At 44.2% G+C, this 18,824-nt stretch overlaps 1 protein-coding gene across 8 annotated transcripts in view; it reads right to left on the reverse strand.

Annotated features, from left to right (window-relative positions):
• ETV6 (ETS variant transcription factor 6) overlaps positions 1-18,824 on the reverse strand; it is a 145,688-nt gene that overhangs the window by 90,176 nt on the left and 36,688 nt on the right. For 3 of the 8 annotated variants that reach the window (XM_082309571.1, XM_082309568.1, XM_082309570.1), the window contains exon 2: positions 7,863-7,992. The exons of 1 other annotated variant lie outside the window; for it this stretch is intronic. In XM_082309571.1, the coding sequence (XP_082165697.1) occupies positions 7,863-7,992 (130 nt within the window). Of the gene's footprint in view, positions 1-7,862; positions 7,993-18,824 lie in introns of those variants that run through there. 4 more of the 8 variants (XM_082309569.1, XM_082309572.1, XM_082309575.1 and 1 more) reach the window with 4 other exon arrangements.

Consider the following 18,824-nt stretch of genomic DNA (forward strand, 5'->3'; position numbering starts at 1 on the left):
AAAGCAAGCTAATTTTAGGTTCACTGATATTGACAGCGTCCCTTTAAGACAAAGCTAAAAATGCTTCAAACCCAGCAATACCATAAATGTCCTGCTGCTTTTGCTTCTTATTCCTCCCCACACTTTCCAGGGGAATTCCACAAGGGATCGGGCTTGAATCCCAGATTAAAGTGACATGGCTCACTTTCCTCTCTGCACAGAGGTGAGTCTGCATTTCAAGGATTTAAAACCTTGAAGTGAAGCTTTCCAGGAGGGTAAAAGACTGCCTCAGCACCACTGGGACTCTCACACTGCAGGCTCTCCGTACCCTGAAGCACAGGTCTCTCGCTCTCCCACCTCAGGACTGCTTTGCAAGTTCCCACCGGGGCAGGAAGGATCTCGTCCTTCCACACACTTCCACTGAGGACTGTCGGTGCAGGAAACTGCTGTGTTAACTCTGTCTGGGTAACAACCAGGTACATTTTTAAAAAAAAAAAAAAAAAAAAAAAAAAAATCACACAACTCTAAATTACTCTCTCAAGAAGCAGAAGGCAGCTCACAGGACCGGCCCTTTACGACAAGTTTTTTCACGCTTGACCTGGATGCCTCTGCCACAGTCACCAGGCAGCAGTAAGGAGCTAACAGATTTAGGGTTCAACTCACCAGCTGTTTACATCGAGGGTGACAGCTAAATTGGCTCTGAGTCACCCCGATGCAAACCTAGTGACAAGGGGCTCAATTTCCCCACAGGTGATGAACAAAGACCATGCCAGAAAATGTAAAGCAGGATCTTCCTGGTCCAAAACCCCCAACTTTCCCAGCCAGATCAATAATGAGGTTTCATTTTTGCCAGTCCAACATACTCTGGATAAAGCTCTTTCTAGTAAAATAGCTGCATCTATACTGTGCCCAGTCATGGTCCAAGAGCGAACCTGAGACTGGGCTTCCCACCTATCCAAATTACCCGCCTGTATGATCGCTTCGAAGCTGTAAGAAACACCCAGGAGGCAGGCTGGAGTAGGTAAGTTAAATTCAGAGGAGCAGCTGAGGCTGCCTGTGGAAGAGGCCACCTTAGGTAGGAGGCAGGCATAACCGTCATCTCCCTTGCTCGTGATTTTCATCCTGTTTGCCTCACCTAACAACTGGATGTAACTCACAATCATCAAGGAGCCAGGCCCGGTCACTTCACTAGGGCTGACCGAAGTAATGGTCACCGAGGCTGGCAGGACGGCTGGCCAGGATTTCCACAGTCCAGCCAGGCTGTCCGTAGATTATTACGAGTTATGAATTGAAAGACCTGGAGGCACTGCTGAACAGAGGAAGCAGATGGACCCTGCCCTGCATAGCTCACAATGTAAACGTGCAAGAAAAGCCCATCGTGGAAGAAGATGCAACATCAAGAAGATTAAATACTGCAAGGAGTCAGGTGGTAGCAAGTAAGGCCACTGTCCTGGCCCAATATTTTTTTTTTTTTTTGTAGTGGGTTGGGATTGGTTGGGAAAGGACCCAGAGGGAGAATGAAGTACAAAGGTGAAAAGCAGATTAGGAGGAAAGGCAAGCATACAAAGGAGAGTAAGAGGGAGGAATGAAGCTTAAGTGGCCATAATGTCAGAGAAGAGCAAAGAGGGGGCTGGAAGAAGCAAATCATCGGAGAAAGAAGCCAGTCCAGACCCCAGTAAAATCAGTGGGAATTTAAGCACTCATTTCAGTGGGACTGGGACTAGTCTCAGAGTCATTAAATTGACATTCTGGCCACCTCTCACAGTCCCTTTGTCTTATGCAGCTTTTATTTTATTTTCCCTGTATGTGCGTCAGTCAGTTTTGTTCCACAAAGATCCTTCCAAAGCAAATATTTTTATTGCTTGCTGCTCTAAATGTGGCTTAGGGTGAAGGGCTTTTTTTCCTGTCTCACTACATACTTTCAGTTCAATGCATTTAATATTCTAGTAACTAAATAACAATATGCTTAATGCTTCGAAGTGGCTTTCCAGCTGCTAGCCAAAATTGTAGAATAATTAACAGGTGCCAAAGGATTAATAAAAGGAGCAGCATAATTAATAGACACTATACAGAAAAAAAAATGGATCCTTGGCAACCCTGACAGTGTTGTTGTTTCCTCCTCCACTTAATTGTTTCCTGCATTCCTTAAAAAAAAAAAAAAAAAAAAAAAAAAAAGGTGCCCTGAAAACACAAATGATGCATATAAGCAACAATAGGTGATCAGGAGAAAGAAACTCATAATACCTGCTTTCAGGTCTGACAAATGTCTTAATTTAAAGAACCTACCCAACTGAGAGCCCAGCTGCCTGGCCTGCCCTATTACTCATGTCCACACTTAGGGGTTATACAGAGGGCTTTTTGGCAGAATGTGGTACAGCTAGGGTCACAAAGATGTTGAACCAATACAGAGCCACTGGACTGGTCCCCACCAAATCAGAGTACCAAGTACCAATATAAATAGGCATGCAGAAAGATTCCTGTGAAACACTCACTAAAAACTTAAAGCCTTTAATATAATAATTGCAGAAAACTAAATAAAATTTCCCTTCTGCCCCCCTTAATGAAAGCAGTAGAACAGACAGTAATTACAAGGGACACAGAAATACTGAAATAAAAAAATGTGATCTCACTAGCTGTATGCGACCAGGTCTGGATACTCTGAAGTTCATCAGAATCACACACTGGAAAACCAAAGACCAGAACACATCGCACACTGGAAAACCAAAGACCAGAACCCAAGCCTACGTTTGAAACAAAAAGTACTCAAGCGATTTTACAAATAGGTCCTTAGCTTTCTCCACCACCACAACTCTCCAAAAAGTGACTACAGTCAAGACAACACCACTGCAGTCCCAGTGTAAAAGTTCTCTGCTGTGAGGTGATGCATGTATCCTGACATCTAGAGTGTGTCATTTTACTCTGAGCATCAATGCAGGGTTCAGAAAAAAGCAACAGCAAGAAAAATTAGCTGCTGCCAAGAATAATTGCTTCATGTATACAAAAAAGTACAGAAAAGCATGTGCAGTGTGCCTTGCTATGACAATGGGCTGCAGGCATATGAAGGATGCCAACGCTAAAGAAAGAAAGAGTAATTAGTTCAGAGGAAGAAATGAATTCTTGTTCATGCTTGTATCAATAGAAAACACTGTGAAATCTTTGCCCATGAGGTCCATCTCCCTAAACAAACACACACGCGTTCCCAAGGGAAGATGCCCTTCAGAGATAAAAATCAGACTGTACAAATCAACAGAAAAGTGCAAGGGGGAATGCTGCTGCACAGGATCAGAGCATGCAACAAGTCCTATTTCGGCACTGATATTTCTGTGTCTCTTGTTGAAGAAGTTTATGTTGAAGGAGACAAAGAAAACCATAAAGCTTTTAGCACATATTTACAGTTGCTGTTGTAGAAGGCAAACCACCTTATTTTCATCTTGCATGTTACAAAAAAGGAAAAAGCTATTTTCTCTCTGATTCAGAGCATATTAATAGACACAGGGAAGGGTTCTCATATCCATCTCTTAAATACTGCATCCTCTCTCCAGTTCCAAGAACTTTTTACCACAAGGTATTGGCCATAGCGCAAAATGAGTAACTAATGACATTGTACCACACAAGACAAAAAGACTGGCTTTAATTATTTTTTTTTTTAAATAAGACGGGGGGGCAGGGGGAGAACTTCCTCTCAGTGGTAATATGGAGTAAGTTTCCTCAGAGATAAGGGGTACACAAATAGTTTCAGGACTTCCACCTATCTCAACATTTTTCATTATCACAGTATCTGGGCAGTCACTGTACTAATTTTCACAACTTTTAAGAGTCTTTGCACCTGTGTTTTTTTTCATTTTACAGCAGGGAAACTAAAACAAGATGTCCAAGGTCACAGAAGGCACGAAGGGCAGAGCCTTGTGTGAGAGCTGAACTTGCTTCTTGTGAATCCTCGGTAAACATCTCCATTTTCCCTACACTTCTCCTATCTGACATTAGTGCAGTCTAGTGGAGATCAGATATGCTGCAAAGCTACCATAGCATACACACCAGGGACAAAGAGAGAACTAGAGACCACTGTACTTTCTGACTATGTACCTAAAGCAGAAAAAAACATGTTCTCCAGCTCCCTTCTGATACTTGGTTTACAATGCCCCCAATACTCAGTTACTCAGTAAGAAGTAGATGTTAGGCAAACAAGTATGTTTAAAAGTATGGGTCAAAAGTCCTTTACAGAGAAGTACAGCAGAGAAGGGTGTGTATGACCAGAAAACGATTCCCACCCTCCCGAGCTTTAAAGTTAAGACTGAATACGTTGACTTCTATACTATAGGAATAGGGCAGGCTGGGAAGAAAGCAGCTAATTAAAACAAGAAAGGCTGTGTGAGAAGGGGAAGGTGCCTTCCCATCACCCCCAGGAAAAGGGGTTTCTTTACATTTCTAGCTGTGTTGACCAAAGAGAAGGAGTCCTCCTCTGCACGCTTGTAGCAAAGAGGGATCTGCATTCCACCCTTCTAGACTTCGCACTTCTCCTTTTTCCGGTCTCTGGATCAAATCAGCTCAGCATAGCTGAGACCCATTTGCTCACCAAACAGTGAGAAATAATTTATTCCACCAAAGGAAATTGCTCTACTAATTGTCCCGATACTATTGGCTGTTAGCGCCTTCAGAGTGCTCTTAAACATTAGAAACAGTGAAATTTTTAATAGGAAGGCATAAAACACTGTCCGAATCCAGAGAGTGCACTTCATGCTCCATCTGAAACATCTGTCTCTAGTTCTACCTTCACTTGGGCCAACTGCTGTTTTCAGCTGCACCTGTAGCATAGCTCTTGAACTTGCAAGCTGGCAGAAATGAAGATATATGGGTTAGGACGGAACTCTGCCTTTATTTTGGTAAATGCCATCAGAATGTCATGGAAACAGAGAAGGAGTGGAGGCCTGACAAGCTATTGGCTCTGTGTATGACTGGAGAAACTGACCATACCTCCCTGTGGCAATGGAATGAGTGAGGGTGGAGAGAAGTTATTACACTTCACCTAATCAACACAAACAACAATAAGGCTGGAACCAAACAAAATCTCAGACCTAGAAAACCCTCAGATTTTGCAGCTCTAAACCCAACCTTCACACGCAGAACCACAGCCTGAACTAGAAATTAGCTACTTCGCCTGACTTCTAAGGCAGTTTGGATTTAGGACCAAAGCCGTCTCTCAGACACATCTGTTAAAAAAAAAAAAAAAAAAAAAAAAAAAAAAAAAAAAGAGAGGGGTCCATGCAGGAATTGCAAAATCCCATGCTAATACCTCGTAAACCTCATGACCCAAGATCCAAAAGGCGCTTAGTTATTTCTATTCAGGAAGACTACTCCTGAAGTATCATCTTCAGTTCTGTTGTCCTCACTTTAAGAAGGTTGTCTGAAGTGGAAAACAGTTCACAGAGATGATACAAAACAGATTCATGAAATCTGGAAGCTTTACAGGAAGACTGACAGCCTTAAGAACCTCTGTTCCTATCCACTTTAGCCAAGAAAAGGTTAAGAAGTGACTTTATCTAAAAGCACCTATATCAGGAGTAGTCTTTTGACAATATTTAGCAGGAAAGGAGATAATGAGATTTAATAGTTGGAAACTGAAGCTTGACTAATTCAAACTATAAATAGGGCACTTAAAAAAAAGCAAATAAGGAGGATAATTAAGCATTGAAAGAACATCTAGAGACCTTATATCCTCCCCATCACTGGAGTCTTTACATGAAGAGCAGAAATCTCTCTGCATAACATGCTCTAGCTCAGTTACTGGACCTAAACACAGGAGTTACCGAGTGAAGTTCTGTAACTCAAGTTATACCAGAGATAGTTTTAGGAATTCATAATAGCCCCTTCTGGCCTACCTATGAATCTATATACTTTAAACAGTGGTTCTAACAGTGTTTGGGTCAGTTGGTTGGTGACAGTGTTTGGGTCAATACTGACTGCACACTGAGCTACAAAATACTATACTGCCAGGGACTACAACTAGTAAGGCTACATAAATGTGCTCCATGTTGTTTATGACCTGAGACACTAACTTTGTGGAAGACTATTCCACAGACATTTAATGATTAATTGTCTGTTTTTTTACACTACAACAAGTCAGACTGGTGTGGAAATACTAATGGGAAAGAAGCCTCCTTGCAAGTTTAAAAGTGTGCCAATCAAAAGAAAAGAAAAACCAAAACAAAAATCAAGGCGAGAGGTTGGATCACACCTAAAAATATTGGATAAAAAGTCTTCACTGAGAGGAAGCGTTATAAGCTTCACACTAGCTGGCACGCTGGCTAGCTGATGGGAAGGAAGCAGGCAGCGAACGCAGTGCCCCACCCCTTTCAGTATCATGGGTCTCTGCCTTCCTGCCTTCTGCATCTGTCAGACCCAGTAGGGAACGCAATAAGTAACTGGAAAGCCAGCCGTGACCCTAGCTGTGGAGAGGACAGACAGTGGCTCCCACAGCATAATGCAATGGCGGGGGGGAAGATCTCAGGCATTAAAAACTAGTGGGGAAAAGAACTGCTGGAGAACTGCTTCTGTGTTGGTTGCTTTGCGTCCAAGTTTGGGGCAAAGCATAGAAATTCCCTGTAAGTGTGGCAGCAAGTCCTCCCTGGGCTGTGGAAACAGGCCCGCAGCCACACGCAGAGGCAAGCAGGGCCTGGGAGCTCGGGGATACTCAGGCAGCATCCAGACGGTCAGAAATGCTGCAGCGCCAGCTCCCATTCCTGTCAGAAAGCACAGAAAAGGTACAACCTGGGATACAGCACAGGCAGGAGAGAGCAAGAGGCAGCAGCAGGCAAAAACAGGACCGTGCAGAACGCAGTGTGGGCAACCAGTGACCTTGGGGCAGTGCAACTCAGTGGCCAGCAAGGGAGCAAGCACGGGATTACAGAAGCACCGGGAGCACAGTTTGCATCCAGAAAAGGAGACTGCCTGGAAGACAGCTGAGGACAGGAATGAGAATGTCTTGTGATAAACATGGACTTTTTTTTCCTCCCTCTGAAATCCCAAACCCATTTGTCAGATGGCAACGCACAAAGTTATGTTTGCTCCTGGCCCTGTTGCTTGTTGTCGCTCAAGTACCCCAGGAATGTAACACCTGACAAAAGTTTACTTAAAACCTCTGGATTTACATCAGAACTGCTTCCCCTCCAAAAAGGAAAATTCCACTCTTCCTTGTCCCCATCCTATCTCACTAACTCACCTCTCGCTGGCCAACAGCCCTTGGCCTTTCCTATTCCTCAAACACTAAATCATCTTAGCAAGGAAGCGCCTGGCTCTTGCCTTGCCCCCAGCTCCAGTTTTTGTTCCAATGTCAGCGATATGCCCTTCCTCCTTTGCAGCATCCTTTTGTGCACAGCGAAGCTCATTCTTTCTCCTTTCCCACTGCCTCTCGTCAGCACACACGCTCTGTAGGAGAGACCCTGGGCACCAGGAGTATTTAATATCGAGACCCATAACAACCTGAAAAATACCCACAGCACAAATGCACTCCACTTGCCACAGTTTGTGAAACTCTGACCTTGTGTCGCAGCACATCGCTAAGCAATTCCTATACTGTGGAAGGAAACATAGCACTTCCCGTCAAAATAAAACCTCCACATTTGTGCCTGTCATGAGAAATAAGTCAAATCCTTGGGGGGGATCCAGGGGATGGGGGATGTAATGCACTGTATTTAAGAGTAATTTCCTTTGGATGAAAAGAATGTTTAGAAAAATCAAACAGCTAGAGCTTTAAAAAAAAAAAAAAAAGTCTAAAGGCAGGGGGCTTCCCTGCTGTCTTCCATAAAAATAGAAACACCTCTTCACCCCACCCCACCCCGCACCCTCCTCAATCCAAGAACGTAAGAAGCCTCCGTGCTGACACTCACGCAGGTGTGCTGGCAGTCTGATCGTGTCTTCCTCCATCCTGATCGCTCGAGGCACTGGGACATGTAGTGGTGACGAGGAAGTGTAATTTGGTACCGGGCTCACTGGAGGTGTGTACGAAATTCTTTCCTGCTGTTAAAAAGAAAGCCGGGGGTGAGGGGAGGGGGGGAAGAGAGAAAGAGAGAGGACAACGTGAACTTTGGAAGAGAGGTGTGAAACCAAGGCCGGGGAGGGGGAAGTGGGTGGAAGGAAGGAAGCGTGCGCGCGTGGCGGGGGCGAGCAGCGCTAGCGATGCACCTGGCTGCCCAGGGAGCCACAGCCTGCCCGCTTGCGGGCGAGCCCTGCTCGGGCGACGTGCTGCCCAGCGCTGCGGCCGGCGGCCGAACGGCTTTTAGGGTGACGGGTTTAATTTTCGAAAGGGCCATGAAGTTTCCAAGGGTCTTCTCAGAAATTTGCCAAGGGAGGAAAAGGAAGTGACACACAAGTGGGGAGACTCCGAGGGTTTTATGTTGGTGAAAATCTGACAGCAACTCCATGATACGTGCAAGAGCACCCTTACAGAAAATGCCAAAACCACTTAATCTTATGCTAACAAATCAGTCATAATCTGAGCACGTTTATTAAGTATTCAACACTTTACTCCTTCATAGCATTTTAAAAGAGATTAAGCAATTAGTTTTGACTTTGCTGCAGAAAAAACGCTCTACAACTAAAAACTACTCTATGTACCGTCGAGTAATGTAGTACTTTTTTTTTTCTTGCCTAAGCTAGTTACTAGCACTTCCTTTGAAGTAGTTTAACTTGCAACCAAATAAGTAAGTCAGCATACAGAAAGCAGCTACGCAAGGACAGTCAAATAGAGTTAAAGGGCAATTTGTGAATGTTGCATTAGTTTCATAATTGTCACTTCAGTTTTTATTTCTGAAAACGTCTGCCAAGAAATTTAAGACTGAAATTTCATCTGATCTGATGGGAAAATTCTTCCATATTCTAAGCCTGTACTCCAATCACAGCACAAATTATACCCTTTGTAAATAAACATAGCCACAATTTTACAGAAGTATAAAAAAAAAAAATCATTAGCATATGCTTCCTGGAAGGCAATGCATGTTATTCCCCAAAACCGTGCTGCTGACATTTAATGATGGCAGTGCAAACAGCATGGATTTACATCCACATACATACAGAAGCAAAAGGAGCTACCTTCATTTCTGAGCATTTGCAGGAGAGTGCATGTGCAGCTCCCCACCCTGACGTCTGGCAAATAGAAAAGACAAACTTGGTGCTGGAGCAAGAAAAGGCAATTACTCCCATTACGAACCACAACATTGTCACGGCTGTGCAGTAGGGAACTAGACTGAGGCTGACGGAGGCACCTGCAGAACGTAACGTTAGCACCCTCACCACCAGGAAAGGAAGAAGAGGTTTGTACAACATGAGTAAATAACTACATGTACCAAAGCAGAAAACTCCTCAGGCAGACAAGGTGACATGTCGAAAAAGAAATGGGGCATGGAGCACCTAGGAAGTCTTGCACCTCTCAGCCACCACTTCAAAGCAAGCCCAGCTCATTCTGGCACAAGGTGTTGCTATCAGCTGGCTGCTCAGGAGCTCACGCAGAACCAGAAGTTTCGCATCAACATCTGGAGTCCCACCACTATACTATAGCCACCACTGCTGACAGTCATGGCAGAGAAGACTGGCGGCATGTGGAGAATAAATGATCCATCTCAACACTAACCATTCTGGGTTTAGATGGAGTGGGAAGACAAGCCTGGTGCACTCCACCAGCATTATGTTGTTATTTCTGCAAGTACAGCCTCTGTGGCTTTCAGCTCAGTACTTTTGAACTAGAAATTGTTCAATCTTATATTCCAGTCTCCCACAAAGCCTTTTAACACCTTACTGTGTTCACTCAGTTTCTTTCTACTCATCACTGTCCAGGCAACAGCAATCCATGAGATCACATGAATTTAGTTTTTCTCAGTTAACAAACAGGGATGTTCATTGAGACGTGGTGAAAGACATACCTGTGGAGCTACAAAACATTATTCTGCTTTCAACTTACGCAACTCCTTCCCTGACCTGAAGCGTCCGACCCTGTGCCTCGCCTTCCCGCGAGGTGCAGCGCGCTCTGCCCATTCTGCAGCCTCGCTGCCCATTTGCACCTTCGCACCGCTGGCGCATTTACCAGCGATCCGCAACGAGACCAGCCGCTTCCTAGCATTTCCTGCTGCGATCCACAGCTCGGATAATCGAACCACACTGCAGCTGCTCGTTTTGTTTATTGAATGAGATATTTATAAAAAGAGGAACACTTCTGAGACATAGCCACACAGATGCCTGCCTCTGCAAACAGGCACTAGAGGATAGATGGGAGACCTGAAGTCCTTCTCCTCCCTCCCGAAGAACGCAGGATACAGTCCAACCTCGGGTCACATTTCATGCTCACAGACATACTGAATCACCGCTGCAAGGACAAGGTTAAGTGGCTTCAAAGGGCCTTCTCACCGGCCAGCAGCAGGAGGAAAGCGCAAGCAGAAGACGAAAGTAAATCCAGAACCCCGTGCACTTCTCTCAGTACCCAGGAGGCGCTGTATCAAACTAAGACATAACACTTCCAGTACCTGCTGCCTTTCTCTCTGCACTGATGAACCTCCTAACGGCATACGGTAGCCTGGTTTATACCAAGACAGCTTCATTGACATTTACTGTTATAAACAAACACATTTGATTCATTGTTTCCCAGTATTCATAAGAACAGGACAGTAAAAACCAAAAAGAAGTTGTGGAAATGCACAGTTACTTTTTCCACACGCCTTGGATGTCCACAGTAATGTGTGAATTGGTAATATTTGCAGAACACATTTTACAAGGCACAAAGGGGAGTTAGCTATCCGACTCTTATTACTGCCTTTGAAATGCCCTCTCTTACTAATCCCGCATTTTTTTTCCAGCACCTTTAACCCAAATATCAAAGCAATTTACAGATATTAGGTAAGTCTTTTTCTTTTTATTAGACACACAGACAACCTGAGTTACAGAAAGAGCAAAGCTCAAATGAGCTAAGTAATTTCAGAGTTAAGCTCTCTTGAAAAAGGACAGCATGTGCCTCTCAAGGGCAATACATTTAACAAGTGCATCCTGAAAGAGTAGCCTTTGTAACTGTCCTGGCCACATTTCCAAAAAGGTGTGGAATGGTAATGTCACAGGGAGGTCAAGGCACTGGGCTTGTGGAAAAGTGAGCTTCATCCCTGTTTGCAGCGTGAGTCAGTACCATGGCTGGAAGCAGAACTGCAAACATCAGTCCAGTTCTGCAACCGACCGTAGCTCTGTGCTTCAGCCACACGCGGCTCTTGGCCTACACAGATGCGCGAATGCACAAGGTCACATTTGCTCCTCCAGGCTTTTTTGAGACTTTTTAGGGTCACGCTTCCAGGAAGTACCTGTTGTGCTCACACTACTGAGAACAGATCCGCTTTAATCTTCACAACTCCAGAACTGCCCAGGGCTTCTCTCTATGGGATCCATCAAGCAAAAGCATGGCTGGTATCTTGTGCTTCTAAGGTTATGCAACCAGATATTCCACTACTAAGAATTTTTCTGAAAGAGTTTCCTAATCAGTCACTTTAATATTTCCCTTTGCATTAAGGCCAAGAATAGATGGTTCAATGGTAGGGTTGTTCAAGGAGGAAGGATAGGTAGTGCTGGTGGCAGAACCAGCATGAACCTTCTGCGTACTAGAGCAAACAGCCTTGCTGCAGCTTAGTCTGCTGGTAAAAGAGACTAAATCAATACATATTTGTTGTGGTCCTTTGAGATCATTGGTGATGGGTGCTAGGAAAGAGCTTGGAAAGAGCATTACCCCATTCCAGATTCGCTGCCTGTCAGGGGACTCTATGAACATTTAGACCCACATGCGACCAAATGCTCAGCCCCAAACACAAGCAACTTCAAAACAGCAGCTCCCTAGTATTTTGCCAGTAGCCACAATGAGGTGGATAAAACAGTTGGCATACTGCTTGCTGTCATGGTTTTTGAAAGGCTTCTTCAGCTCACAGTGAGTCAGGAAAGCCTCACCATGAAATTTCACCTTGACTACAATTATTGAAGAGATGCATTAAGTCAACCTTTACAGAGACCCTCCTTGGGGTTTACTCTAGTGGCTGGTGCTCCAACAGTGCCACCTAGACAACCAGACAGGTCTGCTTAGACTAGGGCATGCTCTCACCTGCCCGACCTAGCAGAGACAGATTGAAACACATGGTTAAGAATCAAGACAAGCTATGCTTTTGTTCTCTTTGTAGTAGAAAAGTACAAAGCACTAAATATCCAGGTGCTGAGAAAACCTTAGATCAAACCATCCTGTCTAAAAAAAGGAAGGTAACTCAAAAGCCATATTGACCATGAGTATCTAGTAGGAGCGTATGTAACAGCTGACTAGACCCCCAAAGCCAGCGAAGCACACACTGATTTCAGTTTGAAGAACTGGGGTAGATCCTTTACAGACAAATTCTACCTGAACAGTTACAAAATTCTGTCAGGAACACAAATAATTCATATTGCTAAAATAACAATAATGAAAAAATGCCAAAATTGCAAAATGACATTTGTAGTTACTTTTTAAAAAGTCTAACAGTTGATGATGAATGAGGCTGCAAGTAAAAATAGCTTCACGCTTTTGCTAAAATTACGCCCCTCTAAACTCCAAAGCAGCAGCCTTCATTGCCAATGTTCTCCAGCTTGCAGTCTGATAAGTCTTTTTGTCCCTTTACTAACTCCACTCAGATGGCAGGCACAAAGGACATACATGTTTTTGCAGAAATGAAAATAAAATATATAAGAATGCATGCTATGCAAGCCCTCATGTTGTCCCAATGACATGACTACTTCAGTAGTTGGATAGGATGGTATGCTAAAATGACTTTTTTTAATTGATAAAGCAAAGAAACATATGACCTATGCAGCAGTTTTGAGGAAACCAGAATGGCTAACGTGGTCTGCAAATACCCTGCGTTGGACATTAAAGGCAGCTGCCTCTTATCACTGTGTAAAAACCTACTTCTATATTGCACGTAATGGTACTACCCAGGGCGAAGTTAACCAAGAGTGAAAGCTGACACACGCTTGGCCCCCAGGCTGGTGGTGTATGTGTACCACTCCACGCCTGTCTTGGTGCATTTGCAGTTCATCTTCGCATCTCCCAATGGCCCAGACTCCCACTGCTCCCCAGAGAAGCCAGCATTACCGCAAGGTGGAGATACAGCAATTTGTGCTGCGGTAACTATTGGGAAGCCAACAGTTAGAAGTAAAAAGGGAGAAAGTTACCTGTCCTGTCCTCACAGGCCACCCTTGCTTACTCTCAGGACGGTGGTAGTGGGATGCTGCTTTAAGGGAAGCTTAGATTTTTGAGGAAGCCCTAGGCTTAGGCTTTTGAGGAAGGCCCTTGCCTTGTGCAAATCCAGGCTTGAAATGTGTGGTTGTAGCTCTCAGGACTGTGAAAGCTGGTATTCTGGACACAACACTGTATGCTCCAAATCACAGAGTATGTTCAGCTCTGCAAGGAGACGGGACCAGGGCTGCTATCTCTTCAGCAAGCACACTGAGACAGGGAAAGTGGAAAGACAAGCCAAGGGGCCAGGAGCTGGGGGAGCCTGAGGAGGTCTGGTTTTGCTACTGTGGATCCTCCTAGGAGTAGCAGTAGGTGCCTTGGTTACAGCAGAAGGGAAGAAATGGCCTTAGAGAAAGGGTAGTTGGAGGGAAACGAGGTGCTTGCAGGAAAGACTCAGAAAGCCTGTACATCTGGGCATTCAGCAGGGCAATGCCAGCAAACTAGCCGCAGAGTAGCACAGGGGACAACAGCAGGAGATTCAAGTAAGTTAATCATTAGGGAAGCATGTGAGGGGAAGAGGAAAGTGAAGGAAGACATATGCAGTGTTCACCAGTGTTCTATACGCAACACTATAGCTGGACATGAAAGTCCAAGAGACCTCTGTGAGATGAGTTACAGGGTCTGACAGAGGGAGGAGGGGGGAAATCAGAGCCCCTAAGGAACTGTATGGCACAGGGTACACAATTAAAACATTTGGGGATTTTGGTCAATGTTATAGCTTGCATACTCCAACTTCTGCCAGGGACAAAGGATCAGGCTCCAGAAAAAGTAAAGCAGAGCTCTGCAGTACCAGGGTACAAATTAAACTCTCCACACTTCCCTCCCTTCCCCCAGTTGCTGTCGTCCTCTTAATTTCCATGGCAGACTTCTCATTTTTGATCCCATTAATACAGCAATTCACATCAAATCTATAGCAGCATAATCAGCACACTATCAGTAATTAGAGAAATTAAAACAAACACAGCTCTCTGGAATGGACCTTATGCAAAGCAGCACTGGGAAAAGATTAACATCTCATTTCCTGCGCACAGAGAGCAGAGATTGTCTCAGTGACCTTAGTGATTTTGTGAAGATCAGTTCCTCCCTGCCTCCTCCCTTCAGCCTGCCTCTGACGAACCTCCCGGCACAGGGGCAGGAGATGGCTACCCTCTCACATCTCAGTCCCTACTCAAGCAAATTAAAACAAAACAAAACAAACAAACAAAAAAAACAACCCAAAAAAACCCAAAAACCAAAACAAAACACAAAAAAAATCCCACAGAGGTGCAACAGTTCATCACAAAACGGAAAGGGAAAGGAGACAGTGGGGAAGCTCATGCTTCTCCCAAAATGATTACAGCCACTGTTCTAATTAAATTAAAATCATACAGTCAGCCATATTGACGCACTCAAGTGTTGTGAAAAAGCAGCTTGCGGAGGTCAATGTTGTTGTTGAAAATGCCATGATATGGTTGCATTATTGTCTAAGCGCTGCAAAATATCTCAAATTAGCAAATACAAATGAAGAAAAAAACTAGCTGAACCACATGCTCAAAAAGTATTTCTTCGCTGAGGTCACTGATAATATGGGGAAAAAGAGAGTAGAAACAGGCTGTGGGAAGATAATATCAGGTAAAACTACAAGATAGTAGCAAAGCAAAGAGCTTAATAAGATTCAAGAAAGGATTAGTCAGTTATATTAATAATAAAGAGTGTTATCCATAGATATCCCAGCTGGCAGCACAAAATATATATGGGAGGCAGATTCTGGTTCAGAATTTGGAAGCGGAATCGTTGCACTCCAAAACGGGAGTAAAGCCTTATCAGTTTGAAGTGGGAGACCCTTCCAGCCCCCCTTCTGCAGCAAGGCTCTAAGAAGAGGCTGGGACTTGGCCTACCCGACCTACTACTTCAAGGCAGAAGTCAACCATGGATTCAATTGCCTGATGTTAAGAAACTATCTGCCCCCGGCTCCTTTCCACACGCGACTCCAAAATTTGCGTTACGGGGTTGTCGCTGCAACATTCCTCCAGAGAACTTGCTCCTTACCTCTGTTGAAGCAGGGCACGGAGAAAGGCGAGCCACTGCTCTGATCCACAGGGCAACCCCTTTTGTGCCTACATCATGATTTTGTTAGCACACTCGCTTAGCATAAAGCACCACAGAAGGCTAAGAGAGAGTTTATTGCACAGCTAGGGAAAAAAACACGTGAGGCTTTGAAGTACTGTGGCCAGTGAGTAAGCAGCAGGGAAGCAGGGAGGGCAACAGGAGAAAGACTTTCCAGGCTTAGATATCTGCGCGTCAGATATTTCACTGCATCTTTTTCAGGTTCTCTTTCCTAAAACAGGGCGGGCTGGGGAGTCTCATCTCTGTAACATACAGTGGTTGTACAATCCTGCCTGTACGCGTGGGAATTCACACCCTGAACACCCGTGATTGGAGTCATGCACTCATTTCAGTGCAAAATTTCTGGAGGCCATGAAACTGAGATGGGAAAACTAAGGGGAAACATGGTGTGCAGGGAGCTGCCCTCTCACGCGTTATGGGAAAGGAGAACCCTGGAGCTCCTCTGCAGCGTCTCAGGGCTGGCATGGCAGCACAAGTGTTTTCACTCAGTTGCATTATGGAGCTGTCACTGTACTGGCAAGCTGCAACGCTACTATGTATTGAAACACATTTCCAGAACAAGCATCATTTCTGGTCTTCTACAACAGGTGAGTGTTGCTTTCTGAACATTTTTACTGAAGCTACAATTACTGTGAACAGGATCCTTCACAACAGGGGATATCAAATATTTCCATAGCATGAACTGCAGGTCAGAACTGTCACATGGACGAGGTCAACTCATTCACCGCCACGGATTATCTACGTGCCCATCGGTTAAGTAGTGGAAAAATCATGGGAGAGTAATTCACATAAAAGTCATAGCTTCTTTTAATCCTCAGCCACTGATGGAAACAAAATTCCTGAGCAGCTACAACACTCTGAAACACACATTTTAAAAATACAATTTAAAAATATAAGAAATGACCCTTCACGTTCCCATTGCACGGCTGGACTCTGCTCCCATCTATACCTGCAAAATTCTCCAGCGATTTTTTTAAAACAATGACTCTGGTCCTGATTTACGTTAGTGGAAGTAAAGTCCACATATGGGCCTCAACCTTTTTCTTCTCCAGTTCAGTCACTTAAGTTTACCCTCTCTCCTTATCTACGTGAAATCAGTTTGAACCTGATGGTGAACAGTGTGCATATATGCCTGTTTGGAAACAAACTGCATCATGATATGCCATAATTATCTTATATCTATTACCATTTGAAAATATAGGCACACCCAAAAATCAGCTACTATAACAAACTGGAAAAAAGTTGTTTATGTTTGATCACATAGGCGCCTACCCTGGTAAGCATGAGAGCATCTCTCCTCTATGAAGAAAAGTTATCCACTGCTGGAGGCACGGAGAAGACAACCCTGACAGCAGGCTTGGGTTCTGGCATTGGAAGACCATTTCAGACCAGAGAACTGGTGAACCTACTTATTATCTTATGAAACAACAGTTTAATCCTGCAAGGTTGACATCTTTACAACTTTCCTCACCGGTAAAACAAAACATGATTGGCATACACAGCACCACCGCATTTTCATGACAGCATTTCATCACATTTCAAACTCCTGGCAGAATTCCATGAAAAAGGACATACCAAATACACAGAGAAACCTGGAGGTGCCATGATGAGGTCTAACCCTACACCTTACAGTTGCTGCTCCTAAAGGTTCGTGTGGTGCAGAAGTAACCCAGTAAAGTAACCCACAGCACAGCAGGGAGCATGCCGTACCCTCTTGTTCAACACCATCACTAAGTAGGTAAAGGCAACTTTCCAGAGGGAATCTAGGCCAGCCCAGGAAGAAGATAGCTATAATAAGGGCTGTTGGTAAAACAATGGGCAGATCCACTTGGGTGCTCAGGAAAACTGAACAGAACGCACGAAGAGAGAAAGACAGCCAAATAAAATACCCGTTCTCAAAGACTGTCCTAATAAGCTAGTCCAGAAACAAGGGGCGATGGATGTTTGCCACTATAAAATATCAGAAGGATTCAGGTTATTTGTCCCCCAGCATACTAAATGCAGAGAGAGGGAGTTCCTAAAAAGGACCACGCTTGCACTGACCTTGTCTACTGTACCGAAACTGGATATGGAAGAAACATCAAATTACGATCTTCCCCTCCCACTATCTTTCACCTACTCCAGCCACTTTAACGTGAACAACATGAGATCAGCGTGACTAAAAAGGAAACTCTAGCTGACAAAGAAGAGTATATAAAAAACAGCTGGTAGGATTTCACTTAGAATATTGCATCCTGCACATTTGCAGGCTCTTCATCTGCATCATACACACACACAGATCTATATATGCAAGATAGACAAGTTTTACAAGAGTCAGAAGGTCTAGCTTATAAGGAAGGAATAAAGGAACTACAGAGATGAAGTGAAATATGACAGATATAGCTCAACAGCCAAAAGGAAATAAAAACAGAGGAAAGGGAAGATAATCTGGAAGACATATTGCAGAAGGATGAGCTAATGAGAAGCTGTGATTAAAACATTAAGCTGCAATGGGAGACCACTGAAGGCAGTTGAATTACATCAAAAGAAGTAAAATCTGCAAGCAGGTCAACCTGTACAAGAGTCAGGTTATTTTTTACAATTTATTTAACAAGCTATTTAACAGCTTTTGCAAAGTCCCTCCGGTCAGCAAGCTATGGGTATGAGAACACAAACTAGAAGAAACTGAACCTTTTGCTGATCAATGCACCAGACACAGGATATTACTGAGAAAAAGTAAACAAACCACCTGGGGGATAGCTTGAGGCACAGCAAGATCTTTTATTTCCTTTAAAACACGGCCCTTCCAGCACAGAACCATCAGGATTGGCAGAACTTTAAGGAGACTTTTTAAATATGTTTTGTACAGAAACAGCTGGGCATGGTACAGCATATCTGATTCAAAAGAAGAAAAGATGAGCTTGCACATGTGTTTGAAAAGAAGCTGAAGCTCCCCAGCAAGCCGTTCTTTTAAGAAGGGGTAGGTGACAGAAGGAGAGCAGAGCCTGATTTTGACAATATGGTCTCTATTCCAGGGACAATAACAGGGTCGAGTGATGGCTCTTTATTAAATGCTTTCTCCTCCATTAATGCTGCACACTCTAATGATCTGGCCATTACCATTAACAAATCTGCAATGTCCCTGCCTGGAGCTAATAAGTAATGAACTAAGCAGGTGAATATTCTGTTGTGTAAGGAGTGCTATTATCAGTCCTTTCCCAACTGCACTGAAAACAAGAGATGCCTTCCAGGTACGACCTGTCCATGTGACGGGGTACATCCCTCACAGCCCTTATTCCTTCACTCTGGAAATTCCAGCGGCACTCCCAGCACTCAGAAGGGGAACAAGTGGATCACCCCCTGCATAGTGCTGCTGTACGGGGCTGGGCAGCAGATGCCGCACCGCAAAGCGCAGGAAAAAAACAAGCTCCACAGAAGCGGTTTGAAGAGAAATGGTGAGAAGGACAGGAGTCTGTTCCCAGACCTG

This window comes from Platalea leucorodia (genome assembly GCF_965183815.1).
Source record: "Platalea leucorodia genome assembly, chromosome: 4".
In the NCBI taxonomy this organism is placed as follows: Eukaryota; Metazoa; Chordata; class Aves; order Pelecaniformes; family Threskiornithidae; genus Platalea; species Platalea leucorodia.